Source organism: Balaenoptera borealis, assembly GCF_965194805.1.
Source record: "Balaenoptera borealis genome assembly, chromosome: 16".
Taxonomy (NCBI): Eukaryota; Metazoa; Chordata; class Mammalia; order Artiodactyla; family Balaenopteridae; genus Balaenoptera; species Balaenoptera borealis.
The window spans coordinates 48,486,559-48,505,503 of NC_138872.1; the positions used below are offsets into that span (position 1 = coordinate 48,486,559).

General features: G+C 47.8%; 1 protein-coding gene across 2 annotated transcripts in view; it reads right to left on the reverse strand.

The window, feature by feature from the left end:
• Positions 1 to 4,210: 4,210 nt before the first annotated feature.
• The window catches only part of DTD1 (D-aminoacyl-tRNA deacylase 1), a 110,413-nt gene continuing 95,678 nt past the window's right edge, over positions 4,211 to 18,945 (reverse strand). The window contains exons 5-6 of one of the 2 annotated variants that reach the window (XM_082359587.1): positions 12,754 to 12,921; positions 4,211 to 4,778 (exon numbers count right to left, since the gene is read on the reverse strand). In XM_082359587.1, the coding sequence (XP_082215713.1) occupies positions 12,769 to 12,921 (153 nt within the window). In that variant the 3' untranslated portion in view covers positions 4,211 to 4,778; positions 12,754 to 12,768. The remainder of the gene's footprint in view (positions 4,779 to 12,753; positions 12,922 to 18,945) is intronic. The other variant, XM_082359589.1, reaches the window with a different exon arrangement.

The following is an 18,945-nucleotide window of genomic DNA, read 5'->3' on the forward strand; positions in this document are numbered from 1 at the left end:
AGCATGAGTTCACAAGTAACAGGCTGTGCTGTACTAATATTTTTTGACAGGATCATTGGATTAATCACCAAAATACTGTGAAAATAGTGTAGTTTGATTTCGGCAAGAGCGGCGACATGAGGAGGAGTGTGGGGTGAGTGAGAACATAACTGATGCATCTACTGATCTGTAAGAAGATCTCGAACAGGGTGCCAACTCCGCGCTATGCAGCGCATTTAGCTGAGACCTGGATAAAGACAGAGAACTCATCTGAAGATGACGCAAAGCTGGAGGAATAGCCGGGATGACACTGGGGCCCAAGAGGCCTGCACCCAACAGGAATACAATTAAGTTCTTCACTGGGGATCTTTCACTGGCCAGACAGTGATTACATGGGATACACTTGGGGTTTTAGTCGTCTGCGGGCCTGGTGTGAGCCAAAGAAGGGATGCAACCACTGCAAGAAAGCAGCTTCCATCACGTGGGGCTGAGTCATCTCAGGGACCTGCCTGGCGTACTCTCTCCTTTAACCCTACAGCCATGCGCCAAGTGAACACATGGGGGATGGAGCTCAGAGAACAAATCACGTGTAACTCCAAAACCAGAGAGGGGAGCTTTCTGATTTGTCAGATTTCTGCCCTTTTTCAGCCAGGCACTTCCGGAATTCTTAATTTGCAAGTCATTGCTGATTTAGGTCTTTTAAAAAATAGAGTTAAACCACCTCATCTCAGAAGACATGGACTAAATATCAAAGGTAGAGCCTCCCATTGATGGTATCAGAGACGAAGATGGAAAATCAGTTTTGAAGGGAGTAGGTCTCCGGCCGCTGCCATTCATGTTTTGGTTCTCTCCTGGGATATAGAGTTTTTAGTGTGTTAAATTTTTAGAGGTTCTGGTAAACAGAACCTTAAATTCTCATTAGCAAAATATCTTCTAGTGATGGTATTTCAGATTTGTTAAACTCATTTTTGATAATATATTCCATTCTTGTAGGGGGCCTTGAAATAACTTTTCTGGTTCTGACTCTTGCCCGAGGGGCGGTGGGTTAGAGGCTCCGCCATGGAGCTGGCAGTGTACTGGGGCGTCTGTTGGAGGGGCTGCAGCTAACAGCCCCTCCGCAGCAGGGAGGTGGGCTTGGCCCACCTTCCAGAGGAGCTGAGACGCTCAGGACGAGGTGGGGCTGGCCAGGGGGAGGGGGAGAGCCGGGGAGGTCCAAACAACCGTCAGCAGGTGGGCAGCCTGGACTCAGGGAGGGGGCATGAGGAGGGGCACAGGCAGAAGGAGGCTGAGCAGGGATAGGCCCCTCGGGGGCAGGTGAGCTGGCCACTGCCACGCGTTCAGGCCTCATCACTCTCCGTCTTCTCCAGGACGATTTGTTCTGGATCTTCAGCAGTTTCTCACACAGTGTGGCCTTGAGAGTGACCACTGCCACGCGTTCAGGCCTCATCACTCTCCGTCTTCTCCAGGACGATTTGTTCTGGATCTTCAGCAGTTTCTCACACAATGTGGCCTTGAGAGTGAGTGCAGCTCTGCCCACTGGGGAGACAAGGCCTCTGGGCAGTGGTGTCCTGGTCTCAACAGACCTGGGATGGATGGAGTCCTGGCTGCACTGCTGACCCTCCACGTGACCTCAGCACGGCTTCTCCGTTCTCTCTGCCAGTCGGCAACCAACTCCACTCAGGATGCCACCCGGCAGAGAAGATGCCTTCGCGAGGACCGCCGAGGTGCAGTGATACTGTGGAGTGTCCAGCCCTGGAAGGCGCCTTTATTTGGTCTACGTTTCGGGTCGCCAGAAGAGCTTGGTCTCCTCTAAAGTAAACCACGAAAGGCAAGATTAAACAGCCCCCGCTAGCCAGGGTCATCAGGCAGTGCTCTGTTTAAAGTCCCAGGCCTGTGGTCTGCCAAGACCTCTCAGGAAAGCCATACATGGTACGATTCTCTCCCATCCTCATTCGAGCGATGTTTTAATGGACAATAAACAGCAAGCTTTATAAATAAGCAGAAAGGAGGAGTTGGAGATGTTGGGAGGGACATGAAGACTGGGAGTTCTACACTCTGCAAGCAGAACTGCACCCAAAATCTAATTTTAGCCATTTGTCCCACAGCAAGAGTTGGAAATGATCTTCAGAAGGAGAGTGAAGGGAGCTGGGGGAAGGGAGACATTAAGGACCTCTTTGAGGCAGCTGTGGATGTCATGGGGTTTCTTCCTGAGCTTTCATTTTTTCCTTCATAACCTTGCCTTGTGGTTAGATCTGACCCTCGCCAGCCGGTCTTTAGTGTGTACACGCTGCTTCTCTGTGGCTAGGAGTCGAAAGTGACCTTCAGGATGATGCAAAAGCCTCCTTCCATCCAATGCTACAAAAGTAGACATCTACCATCTTTCCTGCATACTGTGAGGGAGGGAAGATTTTTAAAATACAGTCAGCCCTCCATATCCGCGGACACCAGACTGCCGATACAGAGGGCCGAGTGTCCCACATCATTTTACATAAAGGACTTGAGCACCTGCGAACTTCGGTGTCTGCAGGGGGTCGTGGAACTCTGATGAAAATAAGTAAAAGCTCCCGCCACACATAAGTAGGCTCAGGACTTCTGCTCCAATGCTCTCAACATCGTCACCCCCTGTTGAATTGCGTTGTTTCATTTATCAAGCCAGCGTCCGTGTTAATGACATTTACACCCATGGCTCCCAGTTTTGTTTCTAACCCAGCGTCTCCTCCACGTCCTTCAGATCTTCAGAGTTCTGGTTTTTTCTCCTTGTCTTCCCTTATCTTTTTCGGACCTTTCAGCAAGTTGACCACACGCCGCTGCTCACACTCCGATGTGTCTGAGTCCCTCTGAAGTGGGATTCGCGAGCTGGGTTGTGAGCGACGAGGGTCGTGTTTCACCACCATCCACACGTTGAGCATGCGGGCTCTTCTCTCTGTGCGGTCCTCTCGCCCATCACCCCACGACAGGTTGCATCTACTCACTGAGCATGAGCTGCTCTGGTGATCAAACGTTGTGGCAGGAAAACGTCTGACAAATCTGTTCAGCAAGTCCACCACCCTACAGCTGAGTTTACAACACTGGAGCTTCAAGTAACTTTAGCGTGAACCTGAATTCACTCTGTAAAAGCCAACAGAGACCACAGAAATGGGAGAGCTTCCCGGACCTGAGTGCCCATGAGCTGGGGGAGCTGACCAGGCTCTGCATCCGGGACGGCGTGATTTCACACGGAGAGGTTTACGCCATCGAGGATTCTACTGGACCATCTGCATCGGGTCAGAATAAGGCAATTTGGCAAACCCCTTTCCAGCTCTATGTTCCAAGTACTTGAATGTACACTGGAGATGTGATTTGAGTTTTTGTCCCCTCATGTTTTCTAGCTGTGTTCTTATCTGAAGCAGACAACTGGGTCAGAGGAGAGGGACTCAGACGTTATTACAAAGTCACAGATCAAGTGTCAGCATTGCCACCCTGAACACGCCCCACCTCGTCTGGTCTCAGAAGCTAAGCAGGGTCGGGCCTGGTTAGTACTTATATGGGAGACTGGCTGGGAATAGCCGGTGCTGTAGGTTTTTAAAAAAGTTTCAGCATTACCAAAATGCCAAATAAGGACGTCTCTTCTATAGCTAGGCAAGAAGTATTTCAAGAGAGGATAACTATATAAGCATTAGTATATTATAGATATGTTATATAAATGTATATTATGTATGGCAATAGATATATTACTGTTGACATCCCATAAGGTCTAAAAATGATCACTATCGTTGTACCACTAGATCAAAACTAACTGAGAAACTCTTTGCTAGAATGTGGTTCTTTCTTCATGTTACTGTGGGGACTTGGATACACGGACAACCATGCAGCTCCTGGAAAAAGGGCAGCTGTGTGGTCCGACATGGTGAAGCCTCTCCCCCACGTCCCAAAGGTAGACAAATCAGATGTGGAGCCGCACGCACGTGGTATCAGTCATCTGGCCTTTCTGAAACAGGATTCCCTTCCCACATACACTCCCCATTCCTGCTGTCTTGTGTCCAAGGAAAAGGGCATCAGCTATACAGCACCACAGACAGGCTCTCACCATAGAACCAGGGGCCTGTGTGCACCACTCAGGGAAGGCCTCTTGCATAAGAATTATTTGGAAAGAAGTACATACATACAGAGAAGGGTCAGACACATTGTATCTCTACAGACAAAATCCTTAAAAAGAAACATAGCAGGATTTGTTTAAGAATAAAGTAGTCTGTTGAGCTTTGGAGTTTATTTCTGTTTAGAAAAAACAGATAAAATTTACAAGATGCAAAGGTCTCACATAATACATTATCATTGATGACTATTCTCTTTACACCCTAACAGGAGCCCTGGCTTAGCCAGTGATGGGAAAAACACAGACAGCAGGAATGCATTTGGGACCCACCATGGAAACGCGGAAATACACCACAGTGTGAAAGGGGGACTCGATGACAAGTGATGTTGGGCCAGCCTGTTCCGAGAGCAAGCTGAGACATCAGAGGGACCAACACAGCCGTTCTGAGGGGGACGCTTGGGTGTATTCCTTGCCTGCCCTGTGCACGGGGCGCCTTCCCCACACTGGCAGCACCCCCTCCTCTACTAAATCACAGCAGCAACAGAAAACGGTAACGCTACTTTGGTGGGTTCATTTTGTTTTGTTTTTGTTTTTTCAGGGCTATTCGGGTTCCCAGTTTCTTATTTCCATCTTCCTTTTCAGGATTCAGTTCCAAATCCTTAAAGTAGTAGGTGCCTAGCATCTTTCATGAGTTTTTCAGGATCCAGTTCTGCCCAGTGATAATGCACTAAAAAGAACAAAGATAAGACACATTACTCAGAAGAGTCCCAAAATTTGCCTTCAATTCATATTAAAATACATGACCAAGCATAACAAAATAGCTGGAGATATCCTTTCAAGTTCTTACAATGACAAGAGAATGACAGTGTTTCACTTTACTGTGAAAAATCTGCTGTGTTGTCATGTATAAATCCAAATACCTTCTCACCAAAGAGACGCCAATTTATTAGAACTTCACCTTTAGAGCTCAAAAAGCCACCAACCAAATATCTGGGAATTAAACAACACACTTCTAAATGGACTCTGCATCAAAAAGAAGTCACATGGAAAATTAGAAAATATTTTAAGGTGAATGAAAATTGAAATACAACAATCAAAATTTGTGGCATTCGCCTATAGCAGTGTTTAGAGGAAAATTCATAGCGTTCAATGCATACATTAGAAAATAAGAAAGCTTTTAAGTCAATAATCTGAGTTTCCACCTTAAGGAATTAAAAGAATAAAAGCAAAGTAAACCCAAAACAAGCAGGAGGAGGGGAATAACAAGAGCAGGAAGGAATGAAGTTTCAAACAGAAAAACAAAAGAGAAAATAAATGAAAAGGTCAATAAAATTGATACACTTCTTGTCAGACTTACCAAGAAAAAAGAGAAAAAACAAGTTAGGAATATCAGGAATCAAAGAAACAACGTCAATACAGATTTTACACACATTAGAAGAATAAAAAGGGTATATCCCAACTTTATGCCCACAAATTAGACATGGGTAAGATGGACAAATCCCTTGAAAAAAATACAAAAGTCTCATTTCCACATCCTTTTAACAATGAGGGAGGCAGAGGGGTGGGGAGCCTAAAGAAAGCATAGGGACAGTGTACAAACTAAATGCTTGTTCTTGGAATATCTTTAATACTGCTCAAAGGAGGGTAGGTTCTTCGGTATAAAATGTCCAAGCGTCCTGCGTTTCCTTTTGTGATTCTGAACCCACAACAAAAGCCAGCTGGTTGTGCCAAGATTTGTGTGGCAGGCATTTTTCATCCAAGTTTAACTAAATCCCACACTTCACACAGCAGTTTCTATTCCCTCAGACCTAAATTCTAATTGGATGAACTCCAGTAAACTCAAAAGATTACAGTCATTTGCACGTGGTGATGCCACATCTGTGAACATGCTTCCAGATGTACTCAACACAGGTCACGTTCTCAAGAAAGGGTCACGTTATGAGCAGACACCTCCATGGAATGACCAGCCTTCCATTCTTGAGCCCAGCTTGACACCGAGGCTCACAGGCCCACACGGGAAAGGCTGGTTGGAACTGCAGCTTGTCCATGTTCTTCAGGTCTATCTGGACCCACACAAGGGATCAAAATTTCCCCCAGGCCTACCCTCGTGCTCTGAACCCCGGCTGCCAAAGTACAACACTACTTCCTAGGAGATATCTGAAAAACCACAAGGGGAATACACAACCTAATTCCTGGAGACCGTAATACTCCCATTTTAAAGTCAAGAAAAGCAACCCACTTGCTCCTATATTTTAATCAAGATGTTAACCCAAACTTAAGAACCTGGGGCCTTTTAATACCTCTTTCCTCACCTGCAATACTAGTAACCACAATCCTGAAATGAGTTCCCACATTCCACCTTTGGGGAACTCTATCTTCTTGGCACAGATTAAAACCTTTGCTTTTGAACTTAAACTGAGCTTTGGGATCCTGCTTGAATACATTATTCTTTTACATTTGCACCAATTAAATACTCTACATGTTTTAATGAACTGTGGTAGTAAACTTATGCCTCAAATGTTTGCTGTGCAGATGGAGATGGTATGGTTTACTACAGAAGAATGAATGATCGAGAAGATGTCCATGATAGTCTGTTCTATGACAAAAGCGGGTACCATTATGCAGACAGTATGTCTCTAACTTTGTAAAATTAGAGAGACATAGAATCACCTGCTTAGAGAAAATGTTACAGACACATTAAGAAGTGTCTAATAGCCTGGCACCACCATTTCATGGCCTTATGAATGAAGCTGCTGGGGTGGTTCTCTTTCACTGCATTCAACCGTTGGGGGCAGCAGGGAATAGACCAGGATCAGGAGCAAGGGATCCCTCAACAGCTTGTTTAAACACAGAGTCTCTCAAAGATGCTGACTTCCAGCTGATCTGTTTCTGGCTTCAGGCCATTCGAGCAACCAGAAGACGTGAGTGTTAGTCAGGATACGCACACACCACAGACCAGCTCTCCAAACCACGGTCAAAAGAACCCAGCCCAAGTTTTATTGATTTATTTACTTCCAGTCACAGGTGGGAATCTAATATGAGCTCAGTTACACAGAAAAGGCAGGCTGTTCCATGGAAAAACATGAGTTGCTGGGAATTCGATGTTATCAATGAAGGACTCACGCAGCCCTTGTAACATGTTAGGAAACCCAGTGAGGCCTCCGCTGAACTGTCAGAGCAGACACTCCTCTGGCGCGTGAGTGCTGCATGCGGGTCCTGACTTGGCGGTGAGAACATGGGGACAGTGATGCCATTTTTAACTGAGAAAGGAAAGCTTGGTGTGAACTAATAAAGCAAGCAGGAAAAAAAAAAAAAAAAAACCAACTGATGTCACCTGATTGTGGAAGGAACAAACTCTGACAGCAGTTAGTTTTTGTTTTTTGGATTAAATTCTACCCCATGTAGAATTTGTAACGTATATTTGTATATATTTAACCATGTCTGTCTTACCGAACTTACAGTGGTTCAGATGACAGTCTCAAACCTTACTTGGATCCCTCTAGGCTGGTGCCACCCAAGCAAACTTTCTGCAGTGACTGACTGTCCTGTATCAGCTCTGTGCCACATGGCAGCCACCAGCCGTATGTGGCTACTGGGCACTTGAGATGTGGCTACTGTGACTAAGGAAATTATACTTTATTTAATTTTAATTCATTTACATTTAAATATCCACATACAGGTAGCGCCTACTCTATTAGCACACTCTAGGTTATCACCAAGCTTAGCTCTGCACTTGAGCAGTAAACAGAATCAATTATTATGGCCAGATTCTTGCCAATTTATTTCTAATAAATAAGGCAACTGAGGAGCAAACCTGGGCATGAAGTAAATCCAACCCCCCCTGCCAGGAAAGTGACATAATATGCCTGCTCCGTACCAGCGAGCAAGCAGAACAAGATCCTGTATAACAAAGGCCAGAACAACACTTACGGTTTGGGAACAGTAATCTCCTCCCAGTAAGACGAGGGAAAATAGGGCAAAATATAACGTTGGAAGAAATACTGCTTAAAATTCCCCAAATGTATTGAAAGACATGCATTTATAGATTCCAGAAGCTCAGAAAACCCAAAGCAATCATCAGAATGAGACTTAGATGTTTAACACAGATGCTGGAATTATCAGACAAGGAAGAATAACTATGATTAATATGTTAAGGGCTCTACTGGGAAAAGTAGACAACGTGCGAGAACAGATGGGTTATGTAAGCGGAGACATGGAAGCTCCAGAAAGAATCAAAAGGAAATGCAGAGCGCTTTTGACAGGCTCATCAGCCAAGGGAGGAATCAGTGGGCCTGAAGACAGGTCATTATAAACTTCCCAAACCAAACTGCAAAGAGAGGAAGGAACGGAAAAAGGAACAGACCATCCAAGAACTGTGGGGCAGTTGCAAAAGGGGTAACATACACACACTAGAAGGAGAAGGCAGAGAGAACAGAGAAGTAACAATGGCCAAGAACGGCCCAAACTTAATGACAGGAGACACTGAATCACAGATCCATGAAGCAGAGAACACCAACCAGCAAGCACACCTAGGCAAATCCTATGCAAACTGCAAAAAAACAAATAGAAAAATCTTGAAAGAAGCTGAGGGCGGAGGGGGAGGAGGGGGCACATGGCTGCGGATTACAGAGGACGTCTCAGAAGAAACCATGCCAGCAAGGGGAGAGTGGAATAAAATATTTAAAGTGTTCAACCAAAAAAACCACCAAACCAGAATTCTATACCAGCAAAACTATCCCTCAAAAGTGAAGGAGAAACAAAGACTCTCTCTGACCTGCAAGAAATGCTCAAAGAAGTTCTTCAGGCAGAAGGAACGCAATACGGCTCCGAAACTTGGACTGACATAATGAAAGGGACAGCATCAGAGATGAAATTAAGGTAAAATAAGATCTGTTCTTTTTCTTATTCTTAGTTCATCTAAAAAACTACTTATGAAATGATAACAGTAACAATGCATTGGGTTGTGGAGCACATGAAAGTGACGTGAGTGACACGAGGTCACGAGGAACACGAGGGAGGGAACACTGGGAGATGCTGCCATGAGGCACCTGCACAGGTGAGGAGGCCAGGCTGTTTGCAGGTGGGCTCAGATTTGTTAAAAATGTATACCGCAAACTCTGTTATATCCTATAAATGACATAATTGTGAATAACTCATTGACCTCACAATGGAAGGTATCATTTCTCTTTGATTGATATGTCACATAAGATAGATTATTGTTTTCCACTAATTGCATATGCTATCCAGGCATTGTTCGGCATCCTAGAATTCTGTAAAAATTTCCAATTATCCTCACATTATTTTTCAAATATTCCAGATCTTAGTAAATATAAACATCATGGATTTTAAAAAGCACAGGCCCATATAACAGTGAATTTGGATTAAATAATATTTTGCCACCGTGTTCTTTGAAAATCTTATTGTATGTTCCTTCAGTATCATGAAGTAACACCGTAAGTGTTTTGGGGATTTCAGTATTAGCTTATGCCTATGAAAGAAGAAAAAAAAAATGTATACTGCAAACTCTAGGGCAGCCACTGAGAAAAGGTTGTTTAAAGTTAAAAAAAATTAAAACACTACCTCAGAGGCATAGTGTGTTTTATACTATGAAATACACAGGGACTGGAAAAGTGGTATGAATGTTGACACAGGGAAGCAAAGTGAAGCTCTGGGAATAAGAGATCCCACCTTCTACAGGGAAAAAAACAGTGAAAAGTGATGGAATAGCCTTTTACAGAGCGCGCGCACACACACAAACACACACACACACACACACACTCCTGCTCTAGCTCATCAGGAAGAAACGTGCTCGGCCAGGACATGTCTCACTATACAGACAAAGGTCAAGTTGGAAAAGCAAACAGACGGCAGCTTCCAAAACGCTTTCCTTGCTTGGTTTCGAGGGCTGACATCTGAGGACAGAAACACGGGGTGCTGGCCCGAAGTGCGCCCCTCTCGTGCACACACTCATGACGGCAGTTAAGTCAATACTCAAACGAGTGGATACTGCAGCCTGTGATCACAGGCAGAAACCACACTCTTTTCATGAGATGTAGCCCTCGTTCCTTTAGATGTGGGCCAGAAAGGGGGGAAAACTGAGCTGCAGCCTCACAGAAAACCGTGAATCCTCCCAGCAAGATGAGGAGCCCGAAGGAATGAGACAGAGGACAAAGGACAAGTTAATTTTAGCAGTTTCACGTCCATTTGGTAAAATAAGAAACGTCTGCAATGTGACAGAGAGATGGCGGCACCCTGGGGAGGTCCTCTGAACCAAGGAGGTTTGAGCTCATTTTCAAAGCAGCATACACCCAAGATCATGCAGCTTCTCATTCCATTTTCTCTCGCCTCTTCTTTCTCCCTCGTGCCTCAAAAACTCAAAGCTGCTCCCCTTCGGGCCTGTGAGGCTCCCCAGGGCTCTTTCCGTTTTTAAACAAAAGTAAATGAAACCTGCAGCAAATGAAAACTGCAGCTCCCCTCACTGGGGGCGGGCGGGCTGCTGTTTTTCAGTGGAACAGGGCCAATGCCAAGGTTACCCTCTGTCTGTCACCATGTAACTCAGCTCTTACAGACATCTGAATACTGGGTGGTGGTTTTGGGGGTCGACTGGGATGACAAAGTCCAGCAGAAGGGGCAACAAAAGTCCATGGGCAGCAAAACCCCCAATATATCCGTGGAGTACCAGCTGTCGCTTAGCCTAACCCCTTTAAGGTCTGCAAATCCGGGAGCGTGGCTAAAACCCGGGTGCTCTGCTGGGCGTGGTGGCTCATACCCGCCTGCATCTCCCCACGTCGCTGACGGGATGGGCTTCACTCACTAAGTTCACAGAAGAAAAACCAAGGAAGCAGAAATTACATAACTTACTCACTGTCACACAGAAATTGGTAGGATGCAAATAAGCACCTGACGAGGTTCTGAATCGCTGCTGGACCCACTTTATTAATTAGCATAATTAGAACCGCCCTGTGCACTGTCTTTATGTGGCACGTTTCACCCCCCGATTTCGGATTTCTGGATGGACCGTAAATCAGAAGCACTGGTGGTATTTCTGACGACAAAACTGACCACGTCAACAATGAGCAAATCCTCATGATCTTGGAGGGGAAGTTTTACGTAACATAAATGCCACATAAAAGGTTACTGTGTGTTCATGAATATTTAACATTATTTATACACCGAATTCCACATTCAGAAGACTCTCCCTAACTTATAACAACTGTTTCAGTTCACGAATGAAAACCAACAGCTTGAGGCCAGAGCATCAAGGTCCAGAACAAGGTGGGGCTTGTGAACAAGGTGGGGCGACAAATGAGGCCGAGTGTGAAGGGCTGCCCTGTGACTCCGGCTTCACGCTCACCTGAGTGTGTGACACGTGTGAGCCCAGACCCGCGAGCACGGCTGTCACCTCCCCGGAGTTACACTCAGACAGAACATGGTGACTGGGGAAAGTCAACAGGGCCTTCCAGGACTGACAATCCCACACGGCCCCCCATAAAACTACGATTCAGCAACCCCTCCTTTCCAAGATCTCCACCCGGCCCGTCTGCTCTACTCACGTCTGCCGGCCGGTCCGCCGTGGGCTCAGCAATCTCTCTCAGCACCGGCAGCAGACATCCTGGGGACATTCCACAGGAGACTCCTGGCCCCCACCCCCTTCAGAAGGCAGAAGCCATCTCATGGGTGTTCTCTCTCGCCATGTGGCACCTCCAGGGCGAACCCAAGGCTGACTTGATTTGAACCACAGTCCACAAGCCGAAGGCTCCAGACCGCACGCCCGGCCTGGCTCCTTTGGTTTCTGCAACTGCCCTGTCGCCTCCAGCCTGCTCCCCACGGCTGCTGGGGTCACCTTTCGAAACTCGGGATCTGACTGTGTCACTTGTGCACTTGACAGCTTTCAAAAGGTTCCCCATGATCCCAGGACAAAACCCACATTTCTCCGAGTTGCACACCGGACCCTGTATGGCCCGGGCCCTTCCTCCGCCCCTGCCTTCAGACAAGCTCCCGAAAACAGCCCCACGTCCCTTCCCTGCCGCCTCAGCCCGAACCCACGACTCGCGCTCCTTCTCTCCTCTCTGCTGGGCCACTCCCCGCCCTCGGCGCCCGTTGCCCCATCTCTACCAGCCCTTCCAGGTCCTGCCCTGGACCCCTGGTTCCCTGGAGCCACGGCCACGTCCCTGTCCGCCCAGCCCGCAGTGCTGGCACCGGCGCACTGCCCGGCGCTCTGGCGGGACTGTCCCCTCGCTGCTCCCTGCTCCTGTGAACGCTGCCATGTGATGTGTTCACGGGGAAGGAACTTGAGCCGAGGGCCATCGGGCGGCTGGGACAAGCTCCAGAGGCCTGTGACCTCCAGGCAGGGAGGTGGACCCGAGCCACAGGGAACCGTGAGGCACTCCCGTCTCGGGAAAGTGAACGGGCAGCGCCGTGCGGGGGACGTGAAGGATGCAGGCTGTGAGGGGAGGCCTCCCGCAGCTGCTGAGAGCGCAGAGGCAGGAGCTCGCGTCTGGAACACTCTAGAAGCGCCAGGAGCCACAGTCGTTGCCTGAGGCGGGCGCGTCTCAACCCTTCTCTCTGCCCTGGAGGCAGCTGATCTCAGGAAGCCACGAGGAGCCGCCATAAAACAAGCTCTGCCTCCAAAGCCACCCTGTCCTCTACCCCGACTGGTGCCCCCGACGTGAGGCGCTGACGCAGCTCCGGGGGGGCCCTACCTGCGCCCCGGCCCCCTACGGCTCCCGCTCCGAGGACACGTCCCCCTCGGCCCCGCTGCTGGCGCTGCGGTCTTCCTTGCGAGGAGCGCTTCTTTCCTTGCTTGATTCAGAGGGCCCTTTGGCTCTGGTTTTTTCTTTCCTCTGCTGTTGCTTTTCAAGCTTCGACAGCTGGTTATGAAAAAGAAAAAGATTATTTTACAAATGTAAACTCGTGCCTGTATGTCCAAAGCACCAATTACTTCACAGGCAGCAACCACTAAAAACGCTTTCTGTCTGATAACACGGGGCATCGCAGTGGCTCCGACGTGCCAGATCCCACACCAAGTGTCTGTCTGCCAGACGCCAGCACCCTTAACACAGACTCATCAGACGTATGACGTCCGTCAGATTTCCCCACCACTCAGCCTGTCTCGGGGTTTTGGGGAGGGTCCACTAACAGCCTTCTTTGACAGGCTGAGCAGAGCCTGTAAATGAAAAGGCTTTTAGTCTGTTATTTTTTTCTTTGATGTCTCTATAGCTTTTTCTCACCACTTTGTCTTCCCACTCACTGTTTTGTCCACCATTTGCTGAAGGTGAGAGAAGGCTGTGAATAAAGTACATCAGGCACATGGGACATCGTCTCGGCCCTCGGTTTGTCCTGAGACTGAAGCCTGACTCATCCACAGCCCAAACCCTGGGTGCTCCCGGCGAGCTGCGTGGTGGCTACACGGGGACACTGCCACAGGGCACACGTCCCACAGGCCACCCGGGGCCACTTCTGCCCTGGGTGTCTCCCCAGCTTGTTCAGAGACCACAGACCGGACAGCGGAAAGACAGATCCGCAGGCACTCTGCACAACGGTTCGGCCACCCCAGAAAGACCTGCCAAGAAACTCATCCAAGGAGATGGGCCAAGCCATGGCCACGGGATTTTCTTGGACCATAAAAACCATCTGTAACAAAGCTTGACACACGGCAACACCCAGGTTCATGGGCCTCCCAGGCCAAGTCTGCAAACATTTTCCCATTCACGTGGAAAGGGGGAAACAGGGAGGGACCAGCTGCTCCCCGCTGGTCTCTGCCCCGTAAAGACGCAAAGAAAAGTTACTGTAACCAACCTGCCAGATCATCGCTTTATTATTCTCAGACTCTGAATTAAACCTTTAGGTAGATCAACAATCAGCGGCTCTCAATTTGGCCCAGAAAACCAGGTTTATTAATGGTGGACTTATGATATTATCTCCCCCACCTCCCAACCCCAGGTGCCTGAACAGCTGTAGTAAACAACTGGCTTGGTTAACAAGCTAATTCAATTTTGTGAATGAAGGCTTCACTTCCCCTTTGACCCAGGACTCCCTTCCCAGAAAGCTCGCCTGGATAAATTCCCTCTCGTGTTGCAGGAAAGGCTCCTGTGAATGTGCACCGTGGTATTGCTTGTATTTAGCAAGAACCTAGAAACAACCTTGAGTGTCCACTGTAGGAGGACAAGTAACTAGAAAGTGGCAGTCACACAGAGCGATATCTAGAGCAGGTGGACATGTACCAAAACAGATACGTCTCTAAACCCACGTTAGACAAACGAAGGTAAGCTTCAGAGGCCGTAACAGTAGGATCCCATTTTCACAAAGCGCTACGTGCCGCTAACGGGCAGATGGAGGACGGACTGGGAGCGTACAAACCAAGTTCAGTTAACTTTGGGGAGAAAGAGAAGAGAATGGGATCACAGTGGGATGAATATATATGGCCTCCAACTGTAAGTGTCAGCTTTCACTTCTATAACAACAAAACCAGCTCTAGAACAGAGCTGCTGACCGCTGTCAGACGTGGACTGCTAGCTACTGGCCCTCGGACCACTGACGGTAAGACTCGTGCCAGGATCTAAACCAACACACAGCTTCCTTCGTCAACAAAGTCTTGCTGTGAAAAAGTATCACTGCTAAACTGTGCACTCAGTGGCAAAGCTGAGCTCCTCTGGCCATGGCCTGGTAAAAAACAGCTCAGGTACAGGCACGGTGAACAGGATGATCTTGAGCAAAGATGACAACAGGCTAGCATTTTTTAATTGAGATAAAACTGACAGACAACATTATATGAGTTTCAGGTGTACAATGTAATGATTCGACACTTGTATACACTGCTAAACGAAAAGGTTAGCGTTTTAAAAATCTGAGTAATGGCTACACAGAGCTCTTTGCTATATATTTCCCTCTGCACTATTATTTTTCCACGAACGATTATTTTTCCATGAACGATTATTTTTCTCTGTGCCATTCTACCGCAGATGTGGGAGGAATTTCCTTCATCAAGATGCCAGCCTTCCTTTCTTGTTTCCCTTTTGGTGTTAAATGCTCTTTCTTCTAAGAAATGATTAGGATGGTAAATGGGGGCCCTTCTGTCTTGCTCTTTTTCTTGCAAAATGATCTTGGATGCACAACGTGAATGTACTTAACCGTACTGAGCTGTACAATTAAAAATGAGTGGGATGGTAAATTTTATGTTATATTTTACAACTAAAAAAAATTTTTATAGTGATATAATTGACATATAACATTATATTAGTTTCAGGTGTACAACATAACGATTCCATAGCTGTACATACTGCAAAATGATCACCTCGGTAAGTCTAGTTAGCGTCCATCACCACAAAAACTTTTTAATGACCTTAGAAAACATGAAGTTGGCAACTCGTGCTGGCCCCCTTCCTTTTTTATATTTCATGTCCCTAGTTCATGAAATCCAGACATCTGGGAATCAGTGTTCGGCAGGGAACTGTGATGGTCTCCTTCTGCTGTCAGCAGTTTACATTCACATCAGTGTCTATATGTGTGTTTACACGTGTGTGTTATACGTGTACATATCTGTAGGTGGATGGATACGTCTACGAATACACATATATAACCGTGAACATGTTCCAAGTTAGACGCTGAGAAAGCATGATCTTTATTTCCAAAAGAGGCCCTCTCAGTTTTGTTTCCCCTCTTTAGAGGTAAATATAAAAAAAATGTTGACTATCGCCAGTGACACAACCAAACCAAGGCTCCCGCAATGCTGAGATTCCATCTCATGCAAAGGCTTGTTTGTGATCCAACCTGTTATTCGCTTTCTACTCTTTAATGCTGCGGAGAAGCCAGATCCTGGCAGGGTGATGGGGAATAATTCCCAATGGAAGCAGCCTTCCCAGAGGCTGCTCAGGGCCCCACGGCACCGTCTTGACTCTGCACTGGCCCAGAGGCGCCATCAACGCCGAGCCAAACTGCAGAAACATTAGCGCGACCTTACACCCCAGTTCCATCCCTACCACCCTGGACCAAGCTTGTGAATCACTGAATCACGAGTGACAATTACCGAAGGGACAGGCACAGCCCGAGTTTCTGTAAACGATGTAATGCTGATTCTCCTTCATTATTTATCTTAAAACAACCCAACCACATATGGCTCCACGCCTCAAAGTAAAAGTTCTCTGAGGGAACATTGTGAACTAACCTAATAAATTTAAGCCTTTTCTCGGAAAACTTGGAATCCAATGCAGCCAAAATGTGGAATTTACATCTTAAGGCAAGAAAGCAATTGGATTTTTCTTTTTTTGAGGAAACAAATGAGAAAGAAAGAAAAAGAAGAGAAGAAATTGGGGCTGCACACGGATTCCTGTAGCATGTCCACGGCTTTCAAGTTAATGAGCACACTTACGTCAAGGAGAATAAAAACCGCACAGGCCTGTGAACACAGGACCTAGACACCAAAATGGAGGACTTTTGTTTCTTTGTTTGTTTGCTTTTTAATCATCTGAGAGTGTTCATATTGCAAAGGAGACACTGTCCAAACCATACAGGCTCTAGCGCCTTAAAGAGAAACCCAAACCTTCCAAAGGCAACTCCAGGCACAAGCCACCGCCAGGGGCCAGGTAACCGTCCCAAGGCCAGCCCATGCCTCTCACGGCGGATCTCTGAAGAGGGGGGCCAGGGGAGGGCGGGCTGGAATATCTAGACCCAAACCTCCCTGACTCACGCCTAAATCCACTGAGAAAATAAAGAACCTCCTTTTTAATTAAGATGACCATGCTCTGATTGCCTAATGTACAAATAAACTAGTTGAACAATGCTCTATCACGGGGCCTGCAAATGTAATAATGCCCTGAGGGACCAGGCAGAAGCAAAATAAGTGAAGTAACTATAAGACTTTAGGGCAGGATGGAGACTGCGGCCACACTGCAGAGGACAAGCCCCGCCCACCCCACCCCCAAGCCCTACCAGGGCATTCACATTTTCTTTTTAAACAAACATCTGCACAAAGGTATAAAGTCAATGGGGTAGATAGAGCCCCCCATAGGTACCCCGCTTTGCACCTCCGCCCAGCTGATCCCGACTGCTCCGAACAACCCAGGAACAGCTGTATTCTCATCAGCGTCCCCTGGAGAAGCCACCGTCGGCTGCCTACACTACAGCCATCCTCCAGCTCCCTCCTCTCTCCCTGCTGGCATGAGCAGCTTTCTACGCAGAAGTAGCAGTCTGAGCCTGCTGTCACATGGGCAGGGGACAGCACTCACAGCCACCAGGACCTGAGGACCGCCAGGGGGCTTCAGAGAAAGGTTTCTCTCCCAAATAAACAGAGGTGCATGGAGACCTGGGGGCGGACAAGGAGCTCTGGAGCGGTGGCAGCTCTTGGAAGGAAGATGGGGTGTCCAGGGGTACAGAGAAGCCTCTGGGGAGGGGTGGAGCCGAGCCGGAGGAATCAGCCATCCTCTTGGGCGGGGGCGGGGGGTCACTAAGCTCCTCCCTGTTTCAGCCATACTCAGCCAGGTTTGGAGCACGTGCAGCTGAAAGTAAAGCATCTCATCACACACTCATCGAAGTAAAGGAGAAATGGGCCTTCAAAAGGGTGGGGGGCTTGCTCAGGTGTCATGCACAGTGTGCAAAAGGCAGAGATGGGACCAGGCCTCTAGACGCCAAACTCCGTGGGCACCGGAGGACGGGCTCTGAGACATGTGAGTTACTCCCACCTGCCCCGGTCTTGCTCATAGAACAGCGCTGCTGAAGCATCTCCAGAGGCAGATCCCTTCACCCTGTGGGCTGGTCCAGCGGATGATGACATAGAACATTAAATGAAGGAGCACCTCCAGGCTGCCGTGGACACCACAAGCTCCCAGGACGCGCTCCACGTACAGTGAGACTCTGGGCGTCCCCGAGATTCCACGTGTTCAGGGGAAGCTCAGCCAAGGGCTCTGCTCTGCAGCTGGGGACACCCATCCAGGCTGGAAGGGTTCAAAGGAGCTGGCAGAGAGATCTGTGTCTGCAGTTGCCACCACCCGCCTGCCTCTTTCGGGAACGTCCAAACCACCCAGCTGCCAGGCACTAGAAGTGGTTTTGGAGGGGTTCAAGAAAGATGGTTTCTTTGCAAATCATTTCCAAACAAAACAGGTGCCCAGGAACCCCTGATGGAAGGGTAATTCTCCGAGCGAGACGATGTCTCAGACTTGCTTCCAACACGATTTGGGGAAATGATGTGAAAAATTACAGCTTCTTGTAGATGCTTTTGTATGTTCACATAAGTCCCACAAAAACTATTTCAGGTCTTCCTCTTCTTCTTTTTTAGACTACAGTTGACTAAAAGGAGCAACTCCTTCCTCAAAGGGCCCACGAATATAACCTGAAATTTTAATTTCATCCCTTTAAGGTCTGTCTTCACACTAGGGAAATAAATGGCCCCTTAGATTGTGACAACCAATTTGTCACCTTGAGCATTCCGAGAAGTCAAGGGCAGGTATTATTACTCCCAGATTGCTTCTGAGCGCGAGGGAAGTGGAATCAGTTGAGAGAGCAAGCTCAAGGCCATGGCCAGGCAGTGGCCAGGCTGGGAGGAGCCTCAGGCCACCAGACTCCCCGCCGAGCCTCCAGTCGACCTGGCTCCTTTGGGGCCGAAGCTCACCTGGACAGGGGTTTCTGAGATTAGCCCCAGGTCCGGGGCAGCCAACCCTGCTCTGATCTTGCTAGGGCGATGCCAGGTACAGCCCTGCCTTTGAGTTATTTTAATGCTGGTTATTTCCTGCCAGACTGTTCTGTCCCGTGAATGAGCAAAATCTAATTAGAGAGTGAAGAAAGTAACAAAAGAAAAGTGCAAGCCCCATGAAGTCAGTTACTAGGATTTTTATAGACCGTGATGTAGATGGAAAGGTTCTGTTCCAACCAACCCCTTGCAAAGATTCCAAGAAAGTCATAAA